The sequence below is a fragment of the Rana temporaria genome, chromosome 11, assembly GCF_905171775.1.
Source record: "Rana temporaria chromosome 11, aRanTem1.1, whole genome shotgun sequence".
NCBI lineage: Eukaryota > Metazoa > Chordata > Amphibia > Anura > Ranidae > Rana > Rana temporaria.
In genome coordinates this window covers 141,749,066-141,774,067 of record NC_053499.1, presented here as the reverse complement: position 1 = coordinate 141,774,067, position 25,002 = coordinate 141,749,066, and the positions used below count along the sequence as shown (strand labels likewise).

The 25,002-nt window shown below is 45.6% G+C and overlaps 1 protein-coding gene across 1 annotated transcript in view; it reads right to left on the bottom strand.

The window, feature by feature from the left end:
* Positions 1-25,002, bottom strand: part of TANGO6 (transport and golgi organization 6 homolog) — a 58,949-nt gene that overhangs the window by 14,194 nt on the left and 19,753 nt on the right. The window contains exons 11-17 of the mRNA XM_040329214.1: positions 23,929-24,117; positions 23,703-23,834; positions 18,404-18,766; positions 18,267-18,324; positions 12,980-13,132; positions 1,959-2,110; positions 1,733-1,846 (exon numbers count right to left, since the gene is read on the bottom strand). Coding sequence (XP_040185148.1) covers positions 1,733-1,846; positions 1,959-2,110; positions 12,980-13,132; positions 18,267-18,324; positions 18,404-18,766; positions 23,703-23,834; positions 23,929-24,117 — 1,161 coding nt within the window. The remainder of the gene's footprint in view (positions 1-1,732; positions 1,847-1,958; positions 2,111-12,979; positions 13,133-18,266; positions 18,325-18,403; positions 18,767-23,702; positions 23,835-23,928; positions 24,118-25,002) is intronic.

Here is a 25,002-nt window from a genome sequence, read left to right as displayed (position 1 = left end):
CATGCTACAGGAGACAGGTACAGGCTGCAAGCATGCTACAGGAGATTTTTATTATGGAGAATGGTGTTCCATAGAAATAATGATACAGCTAAAAGGTTTAATAATACCTCTTGGCATTAATGAGCAGACGGCAGGGACACCACCATGACTATCTGAACAAAAGAAGGCTTCCTTATAGAAAGTCTGGATAAACCGCTTGATTTAGGCTCACTGTGTTACAACATGCTCACAAAGAATAGCATGACTTCTTAAAGAATAAGGCATTTATGTCATCACTTCCAATGCAATTTCATAAATCAAAAGGTTTATTCCTTGTTTTAGGATACAGAATAGTGGGAATGTGGGCCTTCTGGGTCTAAATAATCCTTTCAGACCCCTAAGGCCCATTGTAAGCCCACACTTGCTGGTACATAGCACAGATATGGCCTAAATGGAGAGCAGACATCCGTTTCTGGCCTTTATGAGTTAGTATAGAACACAACTATAGATAAGGGGGCTTTTGAATAACCATGTAGAAACCAGTCAGAATCTTTGTTTCATTTTAAAGCGGAGGTTCACTCTAAAAACATGTATATAACATTACATTCTGCATACTTCCAACATTTACAGTATGCTGTTTTTTTTTTTTGCTGTACATACCGTATTATTGCCATTTTCCACCCGGCTTCCGGGTACTCACTCCCGCGGGAGTAGGCGTTCCTATGCAGAGGCGCAGTGTCATGTGGGACTTCGCCCAGATGATTGACGTCTTGAGAAAAACTTCCCCCCGGCGGATAAGGTGCGTCAGGAGTTTCCGAAAGTAGCCGAACTGCGAGTCGGCTCTATACGGCGCCTGCGCACCGACTAGAAGCCGTGTAGAGCTGACTGCGCAGGCGCCGTATAGAGCCGACTCGCAGTTTGGCTAATTTCGGAAACATGCACCAACCCACCGCTACTGGGCAGCGTGTCACTGACCATCCACGGTACTGACCACAGCGGTACCTGCCGGACCACCAGCGGGGCTTTCCTCCTCTCCTGCATTGGCATTGCTGTCCTCCTCCTCTCCTGCAGTGCGGGCAGTGGCAGCTTCGCTTCTCGGGCTTCCTCTCCTGTGTGTCTCCTCTTTCGCCAAAGTGCTAGGCGTCCAATAGGGTCGCCTGGCGCTTTGACCAATCGGGAAACCGGTCTCACAGACCTGCCTCCTAAATGACGGTGAGGAACTGTAGTGTGACCATAGCGAAAATGTATTCGCTATCATCACACAACAGGGTGGGCTTAGGACGCAGTGCTCTGCACCCCAAGCCCACCTTATTTTGAAGCCTATTAGAGCCTCTGGCTCTAACCATGTGCATCAAAATACACACCCCGCCTATCCTCGCCATAGTAAATCATGTGTCCGGCATCCTGAAAGGGGCTGGGCACATTGATAGGGAGGGCGGCGGAGGTATAAAGGGGGGGCAGCGCCCGTGCGCCCACAATGCATAGGTCACCACTGGTTGGCTGAATAAAGGTGTTATTGGGGAACCCATCATTATACGGACGTTTCTGAACACCTGACTGAAGCACTAGTTTGTTCAGAGACATGCATTTTACTTTGACAGTACAATGATTCAAAGGAAAATGAACGCAAGCGCCCAGGCAAAAAAATAAAAAAACACACACACACACACATATATATTACATCTTTGCAGACGAGACTCAAAGAGGACTTTGACGGTCAGTAGTTAGAGGCCATACATAGAGACACACTTACTTCTGTGGCTCGTGAGCTCAGTGCTCTTAGGAGTAGCACCACCACGTGAATAGCCGCCCGGCGCACCTCAGCCTCTGGATCAGTATGTATCACCGCCGATAAACAGGAGATCACCTAAAATGAAGAAAATTCAGCACTCAGTATCAGTCACCTGAAGACAGACATTTTTTGCGAGAGGTTCGTATGATTACAGAAAGCCAGTTTAGGTGAGAAAATGAGGATTTACCTCGTGGACAACTGAACCTAGAGAAAACTGGAGCAACTTGCACAGCTCCCCCAAGTTAGAAAGGCTGCTGGCCCTTAGAGAGCCGTCTGGATCCCGGGAACCCCTCAGGAAAGCATGAATTAAGGCGTCCTTGTGTGGGATGACCATGTCTCCTGCAGACAAAGAAAAGTCATTATATTAAATATATTCTATGGCACTGCATATTCAAGTGTAACAAGAAAAAACACCTTCAAATGACTGAGGCTATCAAGTGCAGCATGGAGGGGTAGAAGATGTCACCTAAGACACGTGTTAAAGCGGAGTTCCGGCCACAATTTCACTTTTTAAATATAAATACCCCTGTAATACACAAGCTTAATGTATTCTAGTAAAGTTAGTCTGTAAACTAAGGTCCGTTTTGTTAGGTTGTTACAGCATTTAGACACTTTATAAAATATAAATTGACTGGGGCCATCTTAAGTGTGGGCATCATAAAGCCAGACTGTATGACTTCCTGGATTTCAGCCTTGCAGATCTCGCACATGCTCAGTGCTGCACAAGCAGTGTAATAGGTTTCAGATCAGGTTTCAGCACCTGTACTGTCCAAGTCACATGATTCTTCGAGACTGGGGAGAGCACAGACTCCTGGAAAGTTACACCCACTACATTCCCAGGAGTCTGTGCGGTGTAGGTTAGGAAGCTTAAGCACCTAGGTGCAGGAAGAGGGAAGATTAACTATTCTGCCTAGCAACAACACTTTAAAGGCATCTAAAAAAAAAATGTTTTTCTTAAAGGACTAATGACATTTTTTTAAAACTACTGATGTAATGTTATATTTATGGGTGGAACTCCACTTTAATGAAATAAGACATCATTGTAAGATCAATCAATCTCATGGTGGCGATGGGAAGGACTTGTAGTTTATTTTCATGGAGTTCATATTTTAAGTTGTCATTGCAAAATTTGCTTTGCAATGTGTGACTGGACTTTGCATGTTGACATTCTTGCTCTCCCCTATTTTTGTTAGTTTGTTAAATGTAGAGAATTGTATGTTAGCCAGGCCTTGGCATTTGGCCCTCGCACCCAGTTTTGCAGCGGGTACGTGGCAGAACTCCATTACACCACCTCCAATTCTTACCCGCCACTCCCACTTGTAAACACTGAAAAGCCTTCTATGTTTATAAAGGATAGCTTTGCTCCTGGAACTTACAGATCCCTGCAGGCACGCACAGTGGGGCACAGCGGGGACATAGATCCAGACTCTGGGAAAGAGAACAATCTCCCTGTAAGGCAGTGTTTCTCAATTCCAGTCCTCAGGCCCCCCCCAACAGGTCAGGTTTTCAGGATTTCCCTCAGATGAAAAGGCTGTGGTGATTACTAAGGCAGTGAAACTGATCAAATCACCTGTGCAAAATAATGGAAATCCTGAAAACCTGACCTGTTGGGGGGGCCTGAGGACTGGAATTGAGAAACACTGCTGTAAGGCAAGGCAGAGATGCCTACACAGGGAGGTACTGAAAGCAGGCTAGGTAGGGGAGAGAGTTGCAAGGAAGCTTGGGTGGAAGGGGGGGTTTGCACACTGTGCACAGCGCACTCTTAAACACTACACTCTGTACGTAACACACTCCTGAACCCTGCACTCTGTACGCAACGCACTCCTGAACGCTACACTCTGTACATTGCAGGCCCCATAACTCTGCACTCTGAAAACCCCCCAACTCTGTACATAACGCATGCCTGAACTCTACACTCTAAGTAGCACACACCTGAATCCTGCACGCAGCACACCCAAGCTCTGCACGCAGCACACCCCTGAGCTCTGCACGCAGCACACCCCTGAGCTCTGCACGCAGCACAACCCTGAACTCTGCACATAACGCACTCCTGAGAGACTGGCGACATTCTAGAAGAGCTGGGCAGAGACTGGCAACATTCTACAAGAGCTGGGCAGAGACTGGCAACATTCTACAAGAGCTGGGCAGAGACTGGCAACATTCTACAAGAGCTGGGCAGAGACTGGCAACATTCTACAAGAGCTGGGCAGAGACTGGCAACATTCTACAAGAGCTGGGCAGAGACTGGCAACATTCTACAAGAGCTGGGCAGAGACTGGCAACATTCTACAAGAGCTGGGCAGAGACTGGCAACATTCTACAAGAGCTGGGCAGAGACTGGCAACATTCTACAAGAGCTGGGCAGAGACTGGCAACATTCTACAAGAGCTGGGCAGAGACTGGCAACATTCTACAAGAGCTGGGCAGAGACTGGCAACATTCTACAAGAGCTGGGCAGAGACTGCCGACATTCTACAAGAGCTGGGCAGAGACTGGCAACATTCTACAAGAGCTGGGCAGAGACTGGCAACATTCTACAAGAGCTGGGCAGAGACTGGCAACATTCTACAAGAGCTGGGCAGAGACTGGCAACATTCTACAAGAGCTGGGCAGAGACTGGCAACATTCTACAAGAGCTGGGCAGAGACTGGCAACATTCTACAAGAGCTGGGCAGAGACTGGCAACATTCTACAAGAGCTGGGCAGAGACTGGCAACATTCTACAAGAGCTGGGCAGAGACTGGCAACATTCTACAAGAGCTGGGCAGAGACTGGCAACATTCTACAAGAGCTGGGCAGAGACTGGCAACATTCTACAAGAGCTGGGCAGAGACTGGCAACATTCTACAGGAGCTGGGCAGAGACTGGCAACATTCTACAAGAGCTGGGCAGAGACTGGCAACATTCTACAAGAGCTGGGCAGAGACTGACGACATTCTACAAGATCTGGGCAGAGACTGACAACATTCTACAAGATCTGGGCTATAACTTTTGCACAAACCAATCACTATACGCTTATTGCGATTTTTTTTTTACCAAAAATATGTAGAAGAATACGTATCGGCCTAAACTGAGAAAAAATTATAAAAAAAAAAAAAAAATTGGGATATTTATTCTAGCAAAAAGTATTGTGTTTTTTTCAAAATTGTCGCTCATTTTTTTGTTTATAGCGCAAAAAATAAAAACCTCAGATATGGTCAAATACCATCAAAAGAAAGCCCTATTTGTGGGGAAAAAAAGGACGTCAATTTTGTTTGGGAACGACGTCGCACGACCGCGCAATTATCATTCAAAGTTTTACAGTGCCGAAAGTTGAAATTTCGCCTGGGCAGGAAGGGGGTATATGTGCCCAGTAAGCAAGTGGTTAAAGCGGAGGTTCACCCATGGAGAACACATTTTCCCCATAGCTGGATGCTCGTTTTGTCTAGGGGAATCGGCTATTTGTTTTAAAATATGATCCGTACTTACCCGTTTACGAGATGCATCCTCTCCGTCGCTTCCGGGTATGGGCTGCGGGACTGGGCGTTCCTTCTTGATTGACAGTCTTCCGAGAGGCTTCCAACGGTCGCATCCATCGCGTCACGATTTTCCGAAAGAAGCCGAACGTCGGTGCGCAGGCGCAGTATAGAGCCGCACCGACGTTCGGCTTCTTTCGGCTACTAGTGACGCGATGGATGCGACCGTCGGAAGCCTCTCGGAAGACTGTCAATCAAGAAGGAACGCCCGCTCCCGAAGACCCATACCCGGAAGCGACGGAGAAGATGCATCTCGTAAACGGGTAAGTACGGATCATATTTTAAAACAAATAGCCGATTCCCCTAGACAAAACGAGCAGGAAGCTAAGGGGAAAAGGGAAAAAAAAATACAAATGGGTGAACTCCCGCTTTAAGCTAAAGTACATAAAATACACGGAGAACACTATTAGGACCAGAAGAATAGTGTGAAACCGTATAACCTGCCGGCAATGACCATCACAGCCATCTACATTTCTCTCTCTATTTACATGGAGTTTCCTCATAGTGTGTCAGTCTGTAGCCTCTGGACCTGCTGACAAGACTGTATAGAACCAGACACACACCTTACTGAGTAATAAAGTGTCATCATAAGTAGCAGTTAGCCTGAGAGCCAGGATGTTACTCCCACCACCATCAAAGCCTCACCTTCACCAACATGTCCTCCAGCTATTGTCTATCACTTGCTAATTTACATGGAGTCCAATGCACAGACATGCAGGAGATATTGTACAAGTATACACGATTACAAAAGCGAAAGTTATAATAAAATTTAAAAACCAACAGAATAATGAACCATTAGGTAGATTCACATACAATGGCCTAACTTTAGGGCAGCCTTTTTAGGCTACACCGCCGTAAATTAGTTAGGCTAGTAGTGATTCACAAACCACTTACCTGCTAATCTACGGCGGTGTAGCCTAAAACGAGCGGGCGTAAGGGCGCCTAATTCAAATGACTTGGAGGGGGGCGTGTTGTATGGAAATGAGGGTTGACCTCACGGTTTTTGACGTTTTTTGACACTGCGCATGCGCCGGGCGACTACATTTCCCAGTGCGCATTGCGGCTAAGTAGGCCGTACGGGCCTATTGATTTCGACGTGTACGTAAACGACGTAAATGCCGATTTGACGACTTGCGCAAACGACGTAAAAAATTCGAACCTCGCGGCGGGAACGGCGGCCATACTTAAAGCGGGAGTTCACCCATTAATATATTTTTTTAAACAATCCCCTTCGCTTCCTGCTCGTTTTGTCTAGGGGAATCGGCTATTTGTTTTAAAATATGAGCTGTACTTACCGTTTTCGAGATGCATCTTCTCCGTCGCTTCCGGGTATGGGTCTTCGGGAGCGGGCGTTCCTTCTTGATTGACAGTCTTCCGAGAGGCTTCCGATGGTCGCATCCATCGCGTCACTAGTAGCCGAAAGAAGCCGAACGTCGGTGCGGCTCTATACTGCGCCTGCGCACCGACGTTCGGCTTCTTTCGGAAAATCGTGACGCGATGGATGCGACCGTCGGAAGCCTTTCGGAAGACTGTCAATCAAAATAGGAACGCTCAGTCCCGAAGACCCATACCCGGAAGCGACGGAGAGGATGCATCTCGTAAACCGTAAGTACGGCTCATATTTTGAAACAACTAGCCGATTCCCCTAGACAAAACGAGCAGGAATCTAAGGGGAAAAGGTATATTGTACCGGTGAACCTCCACTTTAACATTGTTATTCCACCTCATAGGTGGAATAACTTTAGGCGGCCTATCCCTTACGGAAACTACGTAATGCGACGGTGTAGGCCTGGCGTACGTTCGTGAATCGGCGTATCCCCTCATTTACATAATCTACGCCGGCCGCAATGGAAGCGCCATCTAGCGGACAACAGAAACATTGCAAGCTAAGATAGAACGGCGCAAGCCGGCCTATCTTAGCTTTGTTTAAGTGTATCTCTGTTTGAGAATACACTTAAACAAACGCCGGTGTAGATTCAGTTAGGTCGGCTTATCTACTGATAAGCCGGTGATCTGCCGTGCTGGTTCCAGGTGTCCTGGAAGTTCCAGCGCATGCGCAAACTGATGCGCTGAGCTGGTTCCAGCTATCGGGAAAGTTCCTTCAAGCACTGCGCAGGTGCAAACTTGCTGACGGAAATCCCCGAACGGCGGCCGGCATCCAGGGCGACGTGGATTTTGAGGTAAGTGGCCAGTCGGCCTCACTGCGCTCGCTCGGCCTCCTGGCTCTTTTTATAACATCCTCCAATCCACAGGGATGTTAAAGAAAGAGCCTGGATGCCGGACGAGGTTCGGGGATTTCCGTCAGGAAGTTTGCGCCTGCGCAGTCAGTGAAGGAACTTCCCCCACAGTGGAACATTGAGGACAAGTCACCGGCCTAACTCTTTGTGAATCTACCTACATCTGTGTATTATGGATGTGCTGAAAATAAAAAAACTGCAGGTGAGTATTTTGGTCCATTATGGTGTGTTGGCAGCTCATTCACCACACACATTGAAAGGGCTGGAATCGTAGCCATTTACCCGAACAGTCGCTGTGGGATTATCATAGATGGCCGATATCCTTGACAGGATGGGATCTGGCATACCCACGAGTTTAAGCGTCTCTCGGAGGAAAGACTATCTGTGGATAGGAGCAGCGGGGGTATACGGGAACGCTTTGCCTTATCTATGATGTTCAGTGTCCGGATGGTATTGTCCCTGGCCTCTCTAGTCCGACTTGGTCTGTTCCAATTAGACGTGGTAATAAGACATTTATCCTAGAGGCAAAAATGTTAGTGAATAGTTTTATATCACAGTTCAAAAGTGAAATGGGTCTTTAATTTTGATGTGTTTTTGATGCTTCTGTGATGCTTTTTTGAAGCTTTAATGAAGCTTGGCAAATTTCATAAATGCTTTGATATTCTATTTGTTTTAAAGCGGTCCAGTATAACTCCGGCTCAGCAGATCCTTAGCTCATTCATACCCCTGTTCAGCAGATCCTCCATGCCATGGACTTTGGGCTGAAGAGAACTCTGTTTTTTATTGTGTTCTTAGCCACTTAAGGACCGCCGCATGACGATATACGTCAGCAGAACAGGAGAATCAGGACGCTCTCTACGTTGCAGATAGAGAAAGGAGCTGTGTGTTAGTGGTTGTCCAATGGAGGGGGTAAGCACAACACTCCACACCAGGGAGAAAGCCTTGCATTACTGTGTGGAGTTACCGACAGAAAAACAGGAAGTGAGGATTTCTCAGAAGAAATAAGTACTTTAAAAAAAAAAAGCAAAATGGAAGGATGAGGTAAGTGAAGGAGGACTGCACTAAGGTAAAGGAAGCCATTTAGGAAATGTTTTTTTTATCCTTACAACCCCTTTAAGTTATCCAGACAGGACTGGTCACTAATTGCGTTTGGCCTCTTATCTAAGGTGATCATTGTTATAATAGGATTAGCTCTACTGTCTAAGGTGACGTTTGTCTGAGATAATGGGAGTAGCCCTTATCTGATGGTTTGCTGTATAAATTCAGCGTGTTTCTAAAAATAAAGCAGTTCATTTTCTAGTGTACTCTAAGACTGGCGTTGCCTGGTTCTTGGGGTACTATAGCCAGATCCATTGGTCTCGTGCTCCAGGACTTGGGAAACTAGCTTTTGGCGAAAATACCCAACAACGTATCCGGACTCCGTCATACCCAATTTATTAGTACCCTCGTTTAACAGGTCCCCTTGCTAAGTAGTACCCCCAGCTTTGCCGATACCCCACTCAGTAGTAACTCCCAGCTCTGTTGATCCTCCTCTCTCTCTGGTCCCCACTCACCTCCCACTATATTGCTCCCACGCTGCTCACCACTTATGGCATCTGCTAGTTTCGCCTGATCTGGTCTGCCAGCCCTAAGGGTATGTACACACGAGCCGCTGCGTTACAACGCAGCAGCTGGTGTGTGGTGCAGTCTGGTCCGACCAATAAATTGCTGATGCACCGATCTTTACCTTCGTTTTAAACAAACTTTGTTGAAAATTCACAAAAACGCTTTATAAAGCTCAATTTGCCGCCATGTGGTGCAAGGCAGTGGATTGCCTCGCACTGTGCTGCACTGAAAAAAAGTACTGCACGTTGTACTTTTTTGACTGCACTGTAACACAGTGGTGTAAACTTGGTAGATAAGGAGATGAGGCATTTTGCCTCCTCATGAAGTGGGACTGTGCTGGAATAGCCACCCAATGCAGTCCCCTAACTGAGAAAGAAAAACAACACAAACACCATAATAAATATGGGGCCAGATTCTCCAAGAATTTGCGGCGGCATCGCGTAAGCTATTTACACTACGCCGCCGCAACTTACTGGAGCAAGTGCCGTATTCCTCAAGCACTTGCTCCGTAGTTTGCGGCGGCGTAGTGTAAAAGGCCCGGCGTATCCCCGCGTAGTTCAAAGGGGGCGGCTTGTATTTAAATTAAGCGCGCCCCCGTGCCGATCGAACTGCGCATGCGCCGGGCTTAAAATAGCCCAGTGCGCATGCTCCAGTTCTCGACGGAAAACGTCAATGACGCCGATGTGTGCGTCATTGACGTAAAGTCGTATTCAAGAACGACTTACGAAAACTACGTACCCGACGGGAAAAGACGACGCGGACCTGACGCCATACTTAACATGGCATACGTCGGACTGGCGTAAGGTTACCCCTCATATAGCAGGGGTAGCCTTACGCAAACTACGTAAGCGACGGCTACGCAACGCGATTTCGTTCGGGAATCGGCGTATCAGGCTCATTTGCATAAACAAATGAGACCTGAACGTAAACGCCACCTAGCGGCCGGTGGCGAATTACATTTAAGATCCGACAGTGTAAGTGACCTACACCTGTCGGATCTTCAGTGTATCTATGCGAAAATTATTCTAGGAATCACTCGCATAGATACACGGGTCAAAAAACAGAGATACGACGGAGTTTCCTGAGATACTCCGTCGTAACTCTTCTGAGAATATGGCCCACTGTGCCCAAATATGTTCTTATTTTTAATTTTTTCAGTTTACTTCCCCAATATTTCAATAAAAGCAGACAGACATTTATTTTACAAGAGGAAGAAAGCATCAGAAAAAAATGTTGATTTCAGATGGTGATGACAGATAAAAAGGGTAATAATGGTTAAACGGATACAGCAGTGAAATGCAAAACGTACTCAGGTAGTTAAGTGATTAAAAGACAAAAGATTTCCTTTTAAAAAATCACTTTTCCTCTATTAGCGGATGTGGAACACACAAGATGAAACATGCAGGGAAGCCCTGTAAATCCTGGGAGAGGCGGACACCAATACACCTGGGAAATGCTGAGTCTACCTACAGATCTGAGCTAGACACCGGGTCATGTGACACCCGAGACGTAGACAAAATATCCCTGCCTGCAGCGGGTTTACTAAGTTCCTTACAGTAAAGCGGAAAGTGAATCATGATGTGAAAAATTTACCAATAGGAGTTAATATTTTACCAACCTTGTTTCTGTGTATATAACCAAATGATATATGTAGATGGGAGCAGTAATAGTTGTTTCTTGCATAGTCAAGTTTTTTCATGCTTTGCAGTGTTACATAATGGTTGTGCATTACTGCCCTCACAATGCGGGTCTAAAGCTGCCCACACATTCAGTTTTTTTCATGCAACCAGTAGGTTGCGTGAAAAAAAAATAAAAAATAAGAAAACTGACCCAATTTCCCCATTTACACATTCGAGGCAGATGGAGGAATCCTCCCCGCTGTGTCTTTGTATTCTGAGAGCGGCTAAGATCCGACAGGGTGGTTGAACAGAAACTGACTTCTATTTAACCACAGTGACCATGCAGGCATCAAAATTCGATGTATGGCCAGCTTAAGAGTCAGCGGACTCACTGGAACTAGTGTGGCCGATACCTTATCTCAACAGCTGTAAAGCCCTAAGGCAGTCTTTAGTGTAGATTATCCACCCTATCCCTAGTAGTTAAAGGGGTGGTTCACCCTAAAAACTACTTTTTCTTATTCCACTGCCCCCCCACATTACAATACGATTAAGGCTCTTATTATTTTTTTCATGCTGTACATACCTTAGTACAGCATATTCACCCGTGCATCCGGGTTGCGAGTCCCGCCGGAGTGGGCGTTCCTCACATGCTGGTGATTGACGTTTTGCCCAAAAACGAGCTCCCCCCCGTCGCGTAAGCCGCGTCACAGTTGGCGAAAGGAGCCGAACGGCGAGTCGGCGCTATACTGCGCATCGCCATTCGCCTCCTTTCGCCAATCGTGACGCGGCTTACGCGACGGGGGGAGCTCGTTTTTGGGCAAAACGTCAATCACCAGCATGTGAGGAACGCCCACTCCGGCGGGACTCGCAACCCGGATGCCACGGGTGAATATGCTGTACTAAGGTATGTACAGCATGAAAAAAATAATAAGAGCCTTAATCGTATTGTAATGTGGGGGGGCAGTGGAATAAGAAAAAGTAGTTTTTAGGGTGAACCACCCCTTTAAGGCTGTACTCCGAAAAAATGAAACATCTACCAGGCTCCCCACATGCTGCAAGGGTTAAATGCTTGTTTTTGCCCTGGTTCACACTGTCACTTTGCATGCGATTCACACAGAAATTCCGACCGTGTGTACGCGGCATTACAGGTTTTCTTCTAAGATTGCCCTGTATTTGGCTCCATGCATCTTCCCATCAACTCTGAATAGCTTCCCTGTCCCTGCTGAAGAAAAGCACCCCCACAATAGGATGCTGCCACCACCATGTTTCACAGTGGGGATGGTGTGTTCAGGGCGATGTGCAGTGTTAGTTTTGCTTTTAGGCCAAAAAGTTACATTTTGGTCTCATGTGACCAGAGCACCTTCTTCCACATGTTTGCTGTGTCCCCCACATGGCTTCAAAAGTACCGGGATTTGTCTTGATATGAGCCTCCTGATATGAGCACAGCAGCACTCAGACTGGAAAATGGAAGGTTAGCATTGGCGGTTAATAAGGGTTCTGCTATATTGCATTCTATTCCTCATCTAACTTATTCCCAACAGGAGAGAACAGAGTGACAATCTCACGATTGTGCTTCAGCTTTTTCATTGTTCAATCGCTGCTTGGGGTGGGTCCTGAATAATCCTGTATTGCCAAACTGCGGTATATTCTGTGAATAAATCTCATGGAATGCATAACCAGGCTGTGTTGTCTGGCCAGTGTGCTTAGCTCACAAGACTGCTTAAAAACAATTACAAAATATTTGGCAGGTAATATTAGTTCACATTGATGTAGTTAAACTGTATCTAGCTGTTTGCCTTGAGTTTAGCTTTAAATGTGACAGTGGGCAGGGGGATCCTCTTCTCACGCTCACTGTCACAATTTGAAAACAATGTAACCGTGCGGGGCTCCGCCGAAACAGCGACGACTACAATTAACATTTCCCATTACATCAGATGTTTTGTAGTTTTCAATGAACTGCGAGGGCGCTGATGAGCGCTCTGGTAGTTCATTGATTCTTCCTTCTCTCCAGTAGAACTGTCTGATCGTATGGGAGGCATGAGCAGACTGCTTTATGGAGAGCATTGCAATGCTTTGCAGGCTCTAACGGAAAAAAAAAATGCACTTTTTTTTACCTGTAAAAAAAAAGTGAATTTTTTTTTTTTGTGAACCTATTCCTTTGAATGTTTCACCATAAAAAGTTGCAATACAAGTATGATTCCCTTCTATCATTAACACAATGAAGACACTTACCCAAAGTTCTAGTGCATCTCATCAGTGCCTCCCCCATTTTCATCCTGGTCTCAGGAGACAGCGTCTTGTTGTTTGATGATGCAGAATTGTTGTATTGTGCGAGAAGAATAGGTAGGACGCGGTCTGGAATGTACCCAGAAAGTACGGCAACACCTGTTCATCAAAATCATATTATGTTATCAACATGATTCATGATCATGTTGATTCATGATCTTTTATATATAAAGAAAAAAACACACAACTGGGCATTGCAGGCAAAACTAGTAATGACCAGAACAGTTAACGTGTTACTAAATCCAGGACCCTGCATTCACTACATCTGGTCTCCCACAGAACATGGAAATGCAATTATTTAATTAAATATAAACAGCTAAATACCTTTTCTCATCAGCAGTATATAACAGTCTTGTGACTTCAGTGTCTAGGTAAAGCTTGAGGGAGGAGTTTTCATTCTCCTCTGACTGTCCTATGAGGCTGCAGGACCCAACCCTCTGTCTGGACAGTGATGATGGGCCCTGTGCCAATCATATACACCCTCTTAAGAAGAAAAAAAAAAACTCTCTAGCAATACACACCAAACTGAGCATGTGCAGAGTGACTCCAGAGGCTCGGTCTTATCAGGAGATAGTTTGGGGACTGTGAAAGAAGGGGGGATCAGAGAAGACAGGTGGATTAACCCCTTAGGTTTCACAGCAAGTATAAAAAGCATGCTTTACTACATATACAGGCTGATTTAATTGTTGTGGGTTTAGTAACACTTTAAAGCAGTGTTTCTCAATTCCAGTCCTCAGGCCCCCCCAACAGGTCAGGTTTTCAGGATTTCCATTATTTTGCACAGGTGATTTGATCAGTTTCACTGCCTTAGTAATCACCACAGCCTTTTCATCTGAGGGAAATCCTGAAAACCTGACCTGTTGGGGGGGCCTGAGGACTGGAATTGAGAAACACTGCTTTAAAGGGACACTAAAGGTAGAATTTTTTTTTTCTTTAAATAACAAACATGTTATACTTACCTCAGCTGTGCAGTTCGTTTTGCACAGAGTGACCCGGATTCGTGTCTTCTGGGGTCCCTCGGCGGCTGTCTCGGCTCCTCCTCGCAAAAGCTTTCCATGTTCATGCGAGCTCCCTCGCATGGTGGAAAGCTTTTGCGAGCGCACTCCCGTGATACATCGGCGGCCATAGCCGCCGACTGTATCACTCGGCCCCGCCCCCCGGCGCGCTGCTGTGATTGACAGCAGCACCAGCCAATGGCTGCGTTGCTATCAATCCGCCCAGCCTAGCCAATCAACGGCCAGGCTGGGAACCGAACATGATGACAAGCACGCGCCCGGGACTTTCAAACGGCGAGGTAAGTAAAACGGGGGCTCGGGGGGCGGTGCTGTCAGATGTTTTTTTACCTTAATGCATAGGATGCATTAAGGTAAAAAAAACTTTTACCTTTACAACCCCTTTAACTCACTATTAAATGGATATTGGGGGACTTAACTGTGCTTTGACAAAAATGTATATAGTGCAATGTTCTTCCTCGTACAATGATGACACTGAGCTCCACAATCAGAATGCTTAGCAAAGCGTAAGCTTTACCACCTTTCATATCGCACATTAGAAAGACTACAGAAATCATCATTCCTTCCTCCCCTCATTCAACCCAATGAAGCACTTAGCAATCCAGCCATTGGTGGACAGGTTGTTAGTGGCTAGTTGAGATGTCCATGACGGCGTTTCAGATATTGCTATAACACTACCAGGGGTAGGCAACCTTGGCCCTCCAGCTGTGCTGAAACCATGACACATTGCAAGACCCTGACAATCACAGGCATGACTCCTAGAGGAAGAGGCATGATGGGATTTGTAGCTTCACCACAGCTGGAGTGCCCAGTAAGGATGAGCTCCGGCGTGTTCGCATAGAACACGTGCAGAGCCCGCCAGGAAGTGTGCACGGCGCTGCGCTAATAACAGCCAGGGAGACATTTCATAAATAACCTGTCAATAACCTGTCACTCAAAGCAAGGAGAGAGGAAAACACTTTTTATTTAGACAGGTTTTTATCTGGAAGTCTGTTAATTTTCACTGAACAATAAAAGAGGATTGCTCAGAGCTGGATTAACTCTGTGTGGCAAGACTGGGCACAGATGATAGGAAATCTTATACTCTTGTACATTGTGACATAAAAAAAAAAATATGTTAGGTTTACATCCACTTTAATAACTTAGCCCCTCTGTGTCTCTGAACCCACTGTAGCTTCTGCACAGCACAATGAAGGACTAAAGTAAAGTAAAGTGTGCCGACAACAATACCTGCGTTTGGAAATAAAACACGCCTTGTGTGCCACCACAGTCTAATGCAGCACCTCTCGTCATAGCAAGGGTCAGGCTGAGGAGGTAGGCAGAATAGACAGATGCCTTGGGCACTTCAGCAGCAGGGGGTGCAAAAAGAGCAGGGGGTGCAAAAAGAGCAGGGCCTGCAATCTTTGTTGCTGAAGAAGTTCATGGCTCCCGAGGGGTGTACTTTGGCCTTTTATGCCTTGGGTGCTAAAGGATCTTGTCCCTGCAGTGTGTGGCTGTACTTTTGGATTTTTCTCAGGTACAGGTTTCCCTTTGCTGTAGATGCACTTAGCAGTGACTGATATATCCTGTGTGAGCCCCTCTGGGTTGCTTTGAAGCTGCTCTCTGCCCCAAGAGTTCTTTATTAATGATTAGAGGGGCCCTCAGGAGGGAGATCAAAGCTTCCTCGCTCTGGGAAGGAGCTATAAACATAGGTGGTATTGTCTCACCGCTACAATGGGGTTCCTTTCTGCTCCTGTCCCTTCACTTTTTCCTAAAACATCCCCCATTATTATCAGTGGAGCAGATCATCATGTTAGGGTGTAAATATACAAAAGAACCTGGTTACCTAAGAAAACAAAGAACTCCAATCTATATGAAAAGAATGCTGTTGACTAAAAAAGATCTAAACCCAGTCACTAAAATATCACGTGAGTTTAAAAATGTTTGAGTTCAATCTTATTTTATTGAGCTAAAAATGCTTTCAAAGGTAAGGCTGGGTTCACACTACTACACTACTTTCATCCTACTTTGCTCTGTGTTCAATGTTTCCCTATGAGAGCATCTTGTAGCGTCCTACACAAGTCGGTCCGACTTTGAAAATGCTCCCTGTACTACTTTTGGTCCTACATTGATCCTACTTCAGGCCCATTGAATATTATTGAAGTCGGACCAAAGTAGTATCCTGTTCATGAAAGTAGGATGGATGTAGGACCAATGTAGGATAAATGTAGGACCAATGTAGCAGAGCAAAGTAGGATGAAAGTAGTGTAGTAGTGTGAACCCAGCCTCAATTTCAATATTTTTAAAGGATATGTTCACCTTTCGTAACATGTTACACCAATATTCCGGAAGTAACATATTATGAATGGAAAGCCCCCCCCCCCCCCCCCACACACACACACACACCTCTGCAATCCCCGCTGTGACAGCTAGTGGGGTTCTTCTCCCTCTCCCCTAGCTGTCAAAAAAAAAAAACATGGCTGAGCGGGGCTCCACCCACCTGGCCATGTCACTGATTGTCAGGGCTCTGGGCATGGAAAACTACAAGGTCCAGCAGTCTTTGTGGCTGTCGGCTTTTAGTTTTCAATGAACTAACACAGCGCCTTCCTGTCAGATCTGCTTACCTGTACAGGATGTACGGACAAGCAGATACATTGGCAGATCTGCTGGAGACCTGCCTGGCACCAGCGATCTGCTAACTGGACAGATGCCCAGGTTGTACATTGAAATGCACCTACACAGTATTTCGCTGTGCAGTGTAAACAGCAGGAGGGTAGAAATCCTTAGTTTTGGATAGAATAGAGAAAGATCAGAACCCCTGTTAGGTTTTACTTCTATTTTGGGGGTACCGTTGGAACACTTACCCCTTTATTTTTTGTTCTGGGGGCAACCTTTAAAAAAAGATGATCAATAAAAGATAAAGAAAGAAAGAAAGAAAGAAAGAAAGAAAGAAAGAAAGAAAAAAAAAACACTGACAAGGGTTCTAGAATTTCTCCACTTAACCAAAAAAAGAAAAACAATATTTTTTTTACTTCTGTCTGTGTTATGGTTAGAGATTTACCCTCACTTCCTGTCCTGTGGGCAACCTCACAGGAAGTAACGGAATGTCTCCAACATCCTCGTAAAACTGCACAGAGCAGGTAGAAGCCGGTTCACACTGGGGCGACTCGTCAGGCGGCTGAGTCGTGTCCCATTCTATGCAATAGAACCGTTCTAATAGGAGCAACGCAAGTCGTGCCGCCGCAGTGTGAACTGGCTCCAAGTATAACATGATTATTATTTAAAAAACAAAAAAACAAACAAAAAACGATACTTTACAATCACTTTAAAGCAGAACTCAGACACTATGGGGTAGATTTACTAAAACTGTTGCACTCAGAATCTGGTGCAGCTCCGCATTGGAGCCAATCAACTTCTAATCTCAGCTTGTTCAATTAAGCTTTGGCAATAAAACCTGGAAGCTGATTGGTTTCTATGCAGAAGGGAGCCTGAGTTTGCACTCTGCAGCTTTAGTAAATAAACCCCAATGGGTTGATTTTCTAAAACCGGAGGGTGCAAAATCTGGTGCAGCTCTGCATAGAAACCAATCAGCTCCCAGGCTTTTTTTTTTTGCTTAACTGGACAATCTGAAGTTGCAAGCTTATTGACTACCATGCACAGATGCACCAGATTGTGCATTCTCCAGTTTTGCCCCAATGCTTCTGCCTGAACATCAGTCCTAGATAATTTGGTTGAGTTCACCAATGCTTCGGCTTTTAGGGCCTGTTCACACTGGTGCGATGTCAGAGATCGGATGTGATTAGTACCGCACTGCAGTGAAAATCACTTGCAATCTGCGATGCGATTTTAGCCATAAAGATCGTATGGCTGAATTTGCATCACAGGACCCTTTTTTGGGTCTGCAGCAGAACCGGATCGAATAGGTGTTCACACTGTCCGAGTTTTCAGATCGCACTGCGATATGCGAACTGATTTGGGGGTGTCATTAACATTAACTGACACTCCTAGCAGTTTGCATAGGGCAGTGTGACCTGCCGCCGGGAAACATGTAATGCGGGAATCCGCAGTGGATCTGCAGGGTTCCCGCATTGCAGCAGTGTGAACCGGCCCTTAGTCCCATTACCAGTACAGGAGGCGGTCCAGAGCAGTCACTTTCTATAAGCAAAGCCATTTAAATCAGAACTTTCAGTGTATTAAAAACATATTGAGATTCATTTGTCCAACTACAGCTCTTATTTTACCTTGAATTGCTGACAGGTACACAAAGGAATCCTCTTGCTCCAAGTTATCTAAGAACAACTGGAAAAAAAAAATATTAGTAGCATACTACTCAGCAGACTGGGCTACAATGCAGCCAACAAGCTGGTGATATCCTTACCTGCATCACCTGTTCCCGGTGTTCTGTCACTTTTGGATGTCTCTGCTCCAGAAGCCGAGTGAGAGTGCGCAGGGCTGCCGCCCTTGTGGGGACATTGCTGTCTGTTGCAGAATTCAGCAGCTCCTGTATATTCAGCATGTCAGAAGTCAGGTGATCTCTTCTGGGCTTCTGCGGCTTGCCTTCCATTTTGTCAGCGTTGTGGCCAGCATAGGCTCCATGTGTGAGCGGGACCGCACAGTGTGTGGCAATTGCAACACGTAGATCACTTGCCAGCTCCTGAATAACTGGCTCTGGGTGGGAGCGGGACACGTTTTCAAGCACTGGTAGTAAACGCTTAAGATGCTTGAAATCTGTAGAGATCAACTAAGTAACAAAAAAAAATAATAATATATGAACATGCAGATGTCAGAACCAGACACTACATACAGCCACAAATTTACAATGTGACCAGAGGTCATTGATTCCTAGATTTAATTTTTTTATTTTTAAAGGACAAATTATGCTTTTATGTAATACACTTTGTATCTGTTAGACCAGGGGTAGGAAACCTGGGTCCCTCCAGCTGTTGTGGAACTACATTTCACATGAGGCATTGCAAGGTTGGCAGTTACAATTACTCCCAGAGGCATGATGGGACTTGTAGTTCTGCAACAGCTGGAGGGCCCCAGGTTGCCTACCCCTGTGTTTGACCCTTTCACACTGAGGCGCTCAAAAACTGCCCATAAAATGTCGGGTGTTTTTGCCATGCTTTTGCGCAATTTTTGCTGCGCTTTTGCGGCGTACTTTTTATAAGGTCATGTGACAACGTGACCTTAAAAAAAAAAGAAAAGAAAAAAAGCGCCATTTTGCGGCACTTTTGAAGCGCTTCCCATTCATTTCAATGGACATTTTTGAGGCACTTTTTAAAGCACTGCAAACATGCCCCCCAATGATGCTGCTTGCAGGACTTTTTGCGCCGTGCTGCCAGCACACTGCCCCAGTGTGGAAGCATCCATTGAAATGAATTGGAAGCAGTTTTCAGGCAGTTTTCACTTCAGGCGCTATTTTTTGTGCAAAAGCGCCTCAGTGTGAAAGGGGTCTTACAGGCTAACAAATGTGAAAAGATGTAAGAAAACTACTTTTTAAAATGAATTTATTATTTTAAATAATGCACTTGTATCTGACAATTACACTATGAAATAGTACTGGACAGAGTATCAATAGCTAAGATTTCTCCCTTTTAGTATGATGGTGCTTAATGTTTGTGAAATTGGTATATAATAGATATTGGTGGGCACCAGAGATATTGAGGATACTTTGCCTGTTGACTATGTACTCTTTTACTCCTGGAGTGTTATGGGACATTACCCAGATACCCCTTTTTTGGATGTTTATCTAATTGTCGGGCAATTTTTGACACTTGCCAGCCCAGGTAATCCACGCCGTCCTCATCAGGCCAGTTCTTTGCCAGTCTTCGTGTCCCTGACACCGCCACCTCAGATGACAGAAGTCGGCTGTGGCTTCACAGCCGACCCCCACTATGCATGCACGAGATGTGCTGTGTTTTCTGAACAGTCCCTGCTGTCTTTTGGGACATGTGGCGTCTCCCAGGAGGTTGCAAGTAAGAAGAGGACCAGAACTTCAACAATGCTGTGCCAAGCATTAGTCAACTTCTACAAGGTTATATACTGTATACAGAAAATTGCTAGTCAAAGATTATTGATTGACTCTTAGGCCTCGTACAGACGACAGAACATGTCTGCTGAAACTGGTCCGCGGACCAGTTTCAGCAGACATGTTCGGTCGTCTGTACGGCCGAGCGGACAGGTTTCCAGCGGACATTTGTCCAGCCGACCGTTTTGCGGCGGACAAATGTTTCTTAGCATGCTAAGAAACATGTCCGCTGGAATCCTGCCTGTCGGACATGTTCGGTCGTCTGTACAGACTCACCGTACATGTCCGAGCGGCCGCTATCCCTCGCATGCGTCAAATCACTTTGACGCATGCGTGGAAGCATTGAACTTCCAGGGCCGCGCACGTTGCCGCGTCATCGTCGCGGCCACGTCCCCGCGTATCGTGTACGCGGGGATTTCTGTCTGATGGTGTGTACAACCATCAGACAGAAATCTCCGGCCGGACATGTCCGCTGAAAACGGTCCGGCGGACCGATTTCAGCGAACAGTCCGGTCATCTGTACGAGGCCTTACACAGGGGTCTTATAAAAAGAGATCTGTGCCAGGAGAGGGAATCTGGACAGCAGTCATAAGATGTGGATTTTAGGGTGATTCAGGCAGAAAAGCAAACACTTAAAGTTCCAGGCCACAAGGATGCCATTAGTGGCGGTGTGAATGGAGAATTTTTTTTCTATAAAAATGTGAAAACTATAAAGGGTAGACTTGAGGAAAGTGAACACATAACAAGGTCACTGAAACATTTCTTGCTATAAATGGTACTTATATAATAATGTTGAGTAACACTCTTCTAGATTACAGGTTGGATTATAGGAGAGGCTGCAATTAGGTCACTTTCCCGACTCTCTGAAGGGCTCCTAGATGTCTGCTCTGTGCCAGTTTACTACAGGGCTGGGCAGGAGTCATCATCACCTTCCTTCCTACTCTCTCTTACAAAATATTGCATACTATGCACTATGGTATAGGTGTCTGTAAGAGACGCCTGTATTTGCATGCTGATAGTTTTATTGCTTCCTGTATCCTGAATCTCAAGTGGTTCTGAACAAGAAAACCTACGACACCTCCGGGAAGTGTCAGAATATGCCCACCGCCCACATTTCATACTGCCTCATTGACCAACAGGAACGCATTGTAGGAGGCAGGCAAGCTTCATCACAAAGAAGCACACCAGAAAGGCCAGGAATTCTATGTCCAAACTTCTGTGGACACCTGACCACGTGAGCTTGCAGGACATCCCACTTCAGAGCCATAGGCATTAGTAAGAGCTGGTCCCCATTTGAAGGTATAACAGCTTCCACTCTTCTGGAATGGTTTTCCGCAAAAAAATGGAGTGTCTGTGAATTTGTCAGTAAAAATTCTGAATAACCTTCTGCACACTGATATACAACCCAACACATTTCTAGCAAACGTTATAAAAAATCAGGGGATTGTTGGTGCGCATTGTACAAAACAACAGGCATGTTTTCTGGACGGCAAGTACATTGCCCTGATATTTGAGTCCCTTTAAGGGGGAGGGCAGTTGTGGAGACATTGCCGACATGCAGGGTGTGGTGTTCCAGGGGTGTTTGGCTAGAGTCAGGTCTGATTTCCAGTACGCTCTGGTTTATTAAGTCCATGTTAGCACAGTGGTGTAGTGAGTAGCACTCTCGCCTAGCAGTAAAAAGGGTCGCTGGTTCGAATTCCAACCACGACACTACCTGCCTGGAGTTTGCATGTTCTCCCTGTGCCTGTGTGGGTTTACTCCGGGTACTCTGGTTTCCTCCCACACTCCAAAGACATGCTGGTAGGTTAAGTGGCTTCTGCCTAAATTGGCCCTAGTATATGAATGTGAGTTGGGGACCTTAGGTTGTAAGTTTCTTGAGGGTAGGGACTGATGTGAATGTACATTTTATATGTAAAAGCGCTGTGTAAATTGATGGCGCTATACAAGTACCTAAATAATAATAATGTTAGGGACCCGAAATATTGAAGGTTTCAAAGAGATTTGGGTGAGAAAGAACAAGCTAGTCAAGATAAGACAAATCAGCCACTATACTGAACCTTACAGCCTCACAATGGGAACACCAAGTAACCTAAAACTCAATCTGTAGATGATGGGAATGGTTAAAGGTCTCTGACCCATTTTACTTGACCAATATAATGATACAGGAAGCAGAAACTGACATCTCATGGAAAAGTGAGCGATGCCCTCTTTATGAATTCATGTTTTGTCACTAGCTGCTAAAAAATTGCTTAGGAACCATTAAATAGGATTAACTCTTTAACCCTACGCACACCAATCGATTCTACCTCCTGTTTTTTTCTATAGCTCATCTTCTTTTCCATAAAGGCTATGTCCACCTTAAAGTGGTTGTAAAGGCTACACAGTCCTTGAATTTAGGTCAAAAATTACCAAGAAGTGCCTCTTGTCCCCCCTTCCCCGCTCCTAAATACTTGCTTACTTGAGCCAACACTGTGCCTGTTATAGCGCCTCTCTCCCTGCATTCAAAAAAACAGAGGCAGCAGCGGCTCACAGCAGCATACAATGCATTGCATCTGCAATCAGTGGATCACGCGTGCAATGCCAGTCTTATGTAGACTTTCCCCCCAGCTTCCAGTCTGCACTGAGTGGACTACGAGAGCGGTGATCACTGCATTTGTACTCCATTGAGAACAATAAGTCCCACCAAGTCCAAGTCTACCATGGCAAATGGGTCTGGTAGTTCATTCATTCACAGGTTGCACTGATTTCAAAAGTAACAGCAGCTGCAGGGGGAGAAAACTCCACATGCTGCCATGGATTGGGGGGGGGGGGGGGGGGTGATTTTACTTTTTGCTATAATAAATATCCCCCAAAAATATATAAAAAAAAATAATCTTTTCCTCAGTTTAGGCAGATATGTATTCATCTACATATTTTTGGTAAAAAAAAACAAAAAAAAACGCAATAAGCGTATATTGATTGGTTTGCGCAAAAGTTATAGCATCTACAAAATAGGTGATCGTTTTATGGCATTTTATAAAGAAAAAAATAGGCGTTTTTTATCATAACTGCAAAATTATGGCAGAATAATCGGACACTTTTGACACTATTTTGGGACCATTGTCATTTATACAGCGACCAGTGCTATAAAAATGCACTGAATACTGTGTAAATGACACTGGCAGGGAAGGGGTTAAACACTAGGGGGTAATCAAGGGGTTAAGTCTGTCCTAGGGAGTGATTCTAACGGGGGTGGGCTACCACTGACATGACAGAGATCATTGCTCACGATGACAGGGAGCAGTAGATCTCTGTCATGTTGCTAGGCAGAACAGGAAAATGCCTCGTTCCACCGGCACGGAGCACGCGCCCACTATGCCGCAATTTAAAGGGGATGTACCTGTATGCCCATTTGCGCAGCCGTGCCATTGTGCCGACGTATATCTTTGTGCACTGGCCAGCAAGCAGTTAAATGAACAGGTTATTACCATATGGGCAGAAGAGTCCTGGGATTTTCTAGATCTATATAGGGAAGCAAGGCCTGAGCTTATGGACACTCTGGTACCTTAAGAGCATCTGTGAAGTGCAACTGGCTCGTCATACTCCTTTACAGCAAACTGTCTTTCAAAATAGCACATGCGCGTTAACTTAGACATACTGCACTTACCTCCACTGCTCCCAGCATGGCAGCTATAAGTCCCATAGCCATACTCAGCGTTTGTGTTGCCACTGTAGCTTCCTCTGAGGTGGAAAGGCTTGAACAGGCCCGCTCTAGAGTCATCAACACAAATTCTACCACCTGTGTGCAGACAAAGTAAGTGGACCAGAACCTTTACTTATCCAGCTTTAAAAGATTACCCAGACCCCAGCATGGCTTACTATCCATCTCTCACCTGCTTGACATCTGTGAAGATGGAGTCGGAGATCTTTTCGCACAGCACAGAGAGAACCTGAAGGAGCTGAAGGTATTTTTCTTGTGACTGGTTGCGAAGTGTCAGCTTCCGCTCAATGTCAAGTAAGCTGTCCCCTGAGCTAGGTCTGAGTTCTTCACCTTCTTCTACTGGCGTTACCGGGCTCAGCTTCTACAAAGAGCAAGAAAATAACCCATTGTTACAAGAAGAAGCCTGCCACCAGCGTTACATGGGCCTATTGATCACACAGATCATTAAGAAGAGAACATATTGAATGGAGCCCCTGGGTACTAGTTTCAATCTACAACCAGAATTTTTTTTTTTTTACTATAACCTCAGTGTCCTGATCAATGCTTTTTGGAGTTTGCTTACCCTGGTGCTAATGATTACTGCAAAGAATGCTTCACTTCGATCACATCCTTCTCCCACTTCTCCACCCACTGTCACCTCCTGATACTGCCGCAAATTTTAGAGCAAACACGCCGTCACGCGTAGGCACCCCCGACTAATGCGTTTACACTCGTACATATATGTGGAGGTGGGGGGGGCCTCAACATAGTTTTTTTGGGGGGGCTGGGGGATTTTATGAGCATTGGTATAACTTAAGTCTTTTGCAAAAAAATAAAAAAAAGTATCTATAGATATATTTTCATCACATAGGGGACAGAAGGTCCCCTATGTGATGGTTTTAGGTGACAGGTTCTCTTTAATGAGATATGCATCTAAAAAGGCCCTGTATGTCTTCTTTGGACTCCACAATGTTTTGCAAAGCAGATCGCATCGCAAAAAATTGCTTCCCGGCTAAGATAGCTGGGGACACCACGTTGCTGACCCGGAAGTGATGTCATAGACGTCACTTTCTGAGTCACAGCACAAAAACGAGGAGAGTGCACGTGTGGGGGGGGGGGGGTTGCCTGGTACTTTGTGTGTGTAAGCAACTGGGCGGCAGCGCAGCAACTCAAATGCTTTCACCTGACAGGCAGGAGTCTGCCTGTCAGCTTCACACACAATCCCTATGGCTGAACCCACGAGATTGTGTGTGAAACCCCCTGCTGT